The following is a 1953-nucleotide window of genomic DNA, read 5'->3' as shown; positions in this document are numbered from 1 at the left end:
TCGGTGAGTGGGTTTATCTTTAGATAGAGTTTAAGTAGCAAATCATGCTACTGTGGATTTCTCTGATTACCCTGTATAGTGTAGTGTAGTGTAGTGATTGCCATGCTAGGTGGATAGTTGCATGCTATGTGATCTATATGTTGTATATGTGCACTATGTTTGACACCAGCCATTCCTAAGGCGGTTGGGGACTTTTAACCATTCCTAGGGCGGTTGAAGTCCGTGTGAGGTAAACCATTCCAAGGGCGGTTGAGTTCATACCCTGCAGTCTGTAAGCAGAGACTAGACGGAAAAGAACTATCAGTAGACTCTAGCCTGATCAGCTGGGGTCGTGTACCCGTACAAGCCGCTGATCCTCATATTGTCTTTGCTTGTATGCTTGTTGGTTATAAACATGTTAGCTGATTTTTGTATGATAGATTGCTTAAGCTTAAACTGTAGATAGATTCCATTCATTTAGCAGTGTGCTAATCCCCCACAATCCTTCCCCTGCAGGTTTAGGTACTGCTGTTGGGATCGGGCCGTGAAGTGTAAAACCATGTTTGACTTGTAACTCTGATGTGGAAAATTGTAACCGTGTTTGTAATAACGTAACACCGTGTGTGAAACTTAAATATAATAAAGTAACTTTTGTACTGATTTAATTAATGTTGTGAATTTATTAAGTAAGACTTCCGATGTGTTATAAAAAAATGGCCGGTGTTACAGAATAATAAACTCGGCATTATGTTTCCAAGACTTTACCGGCTAGAGTTGGAGAAAGATGTCATCATCAGCAACATAATCAACACTCGCAGCCCTTATGATGCTGCTGTTTGGGTATGGTCCAGGCCTCCAGTGGGCCGAACTTTGGGCGATTTAAACTCTCTGTTGGATTTAATTGCAGGTTATACGTTCGATCATTCACGTGAAGACAAATGGGTCTGGTCCAATGCAACTAACGGGCTGTTTACTATCAAAACCATGTCATCTCTTATTAATGAACGGCTCCTTTCGAAGATCATTGTTGCGGGTCAAACTCTTATCAATCAGTTGGTTCTGAGAAAATTGGAGATATTCGTATGGAGGGCGATAAAAAAGTGTTTGCCGGTAAGAATTGAACTCGACAATCATGGAATTGATTTGCCCGTCGTTAGATGTCTGGTGTGTGTTGATGGATTGGAAAGTGTGGATTTGCTTAATTTTTTACAAATTCTCATTGGAAATTTGGTCTCGTGTTTACAATTGGTAGAATCTTGGTAATTTTACTAACTTAAGTTCGAGTGAAATTTTGCGTGGTAACACTAATAATTCGGTCAACATGTCAACATTCGGTGTGAAGATTTGGCAAGCGATCGAACGGATTAGTGCTTACTACATTTGGAAGAACCGTAACAATGTTATTTTCAAGAACAAGTCGTGGAGTCGTTCGGTGGCATTCAATGAAATCCAAATTAAATCGTTCGAGTGGATTTCACAAAGATCAAGAGGAAGAAAATTTGATTGGCTAACTTGGTTGAGTAACCCTAGTTGTTATCTTTCTACTATGTAAATTGTCGTGATTAGTATGCTTGCAAACTCCACAAATATGTTAAATATGTAATCATGTATCTAATCTTTGTGATGCGAAGTTGTCCCATTGCAAATTGTTCTTTGAGTTTTTAATAAAAAAAAGTTTTACTTTTCAAAAAAAAAAATACGGATTAAATCTCTTTTCCCAAATTCGTTGCTGTTATATCTTATCGCAGACTTCAGAAATTTTTAATTTATCATACGCTATATCGTCATCTCTATGTTCATCCATAGTTTGAATCGCTCCTATTTATCGCATTAATTCATTAATTTATACCCGGTTCACTTAACAGCTCAATTTCGCTAACTATTTTTCGTTATTTGATAATCATTTCACCTTCACATATTCGAATATTTCAATGAGGCAATTGATCAAATAGTTGGTGTCCTGGTGGGCAGGTT

General features: G+C 37.9%; 1 protein-coding gene across 1 annotated transcript; it reads left to right on the top strand.

Annotated features, from left to right (window-relative positions):
- Positions 1 to 726: 726 nt before the first annotated feature.
- Positions 727 to 1531, top strand: LOC139854958 (uncharacterized). Its single transcript, XM_071844228.1, has 2 exons — positions 727 to 1143; positions 1232 to 1531. Exons 1-2 carry the CDS (start codon positions 727 to 729, stop codon positions 1529 to 1531), a joined length of 717 nt encoding a protein of 238 aa, XP_071700329.1.
- Positions 1532 to 1953: the final 422 nt, after the last annotated feature.

The sequence above is a fragment of the Rutidosis leptorrhynchoides genome, chromosome 6, assembly GCF_046630445.1.
Source record: "Rutidosis leptorrhynchoides isolate AG116_Rl617_1_P2 chromosome 6, CSIRO_AGI_Rlap_v1, whole genome shotgun sequence".
Lineage (NCBI taxonomy): Eukaryota > Viridiplantae > Streptophyta > Magnoliopsida > Asterales > Asteraceae > Rutidosis > Rutidosis leptorrhynchoides.
The sequence above is the reverse complement of the archived record's forward strand: the minus strand, read 5'-3'. Positions and strand labels throughout refer to the sequence as shown.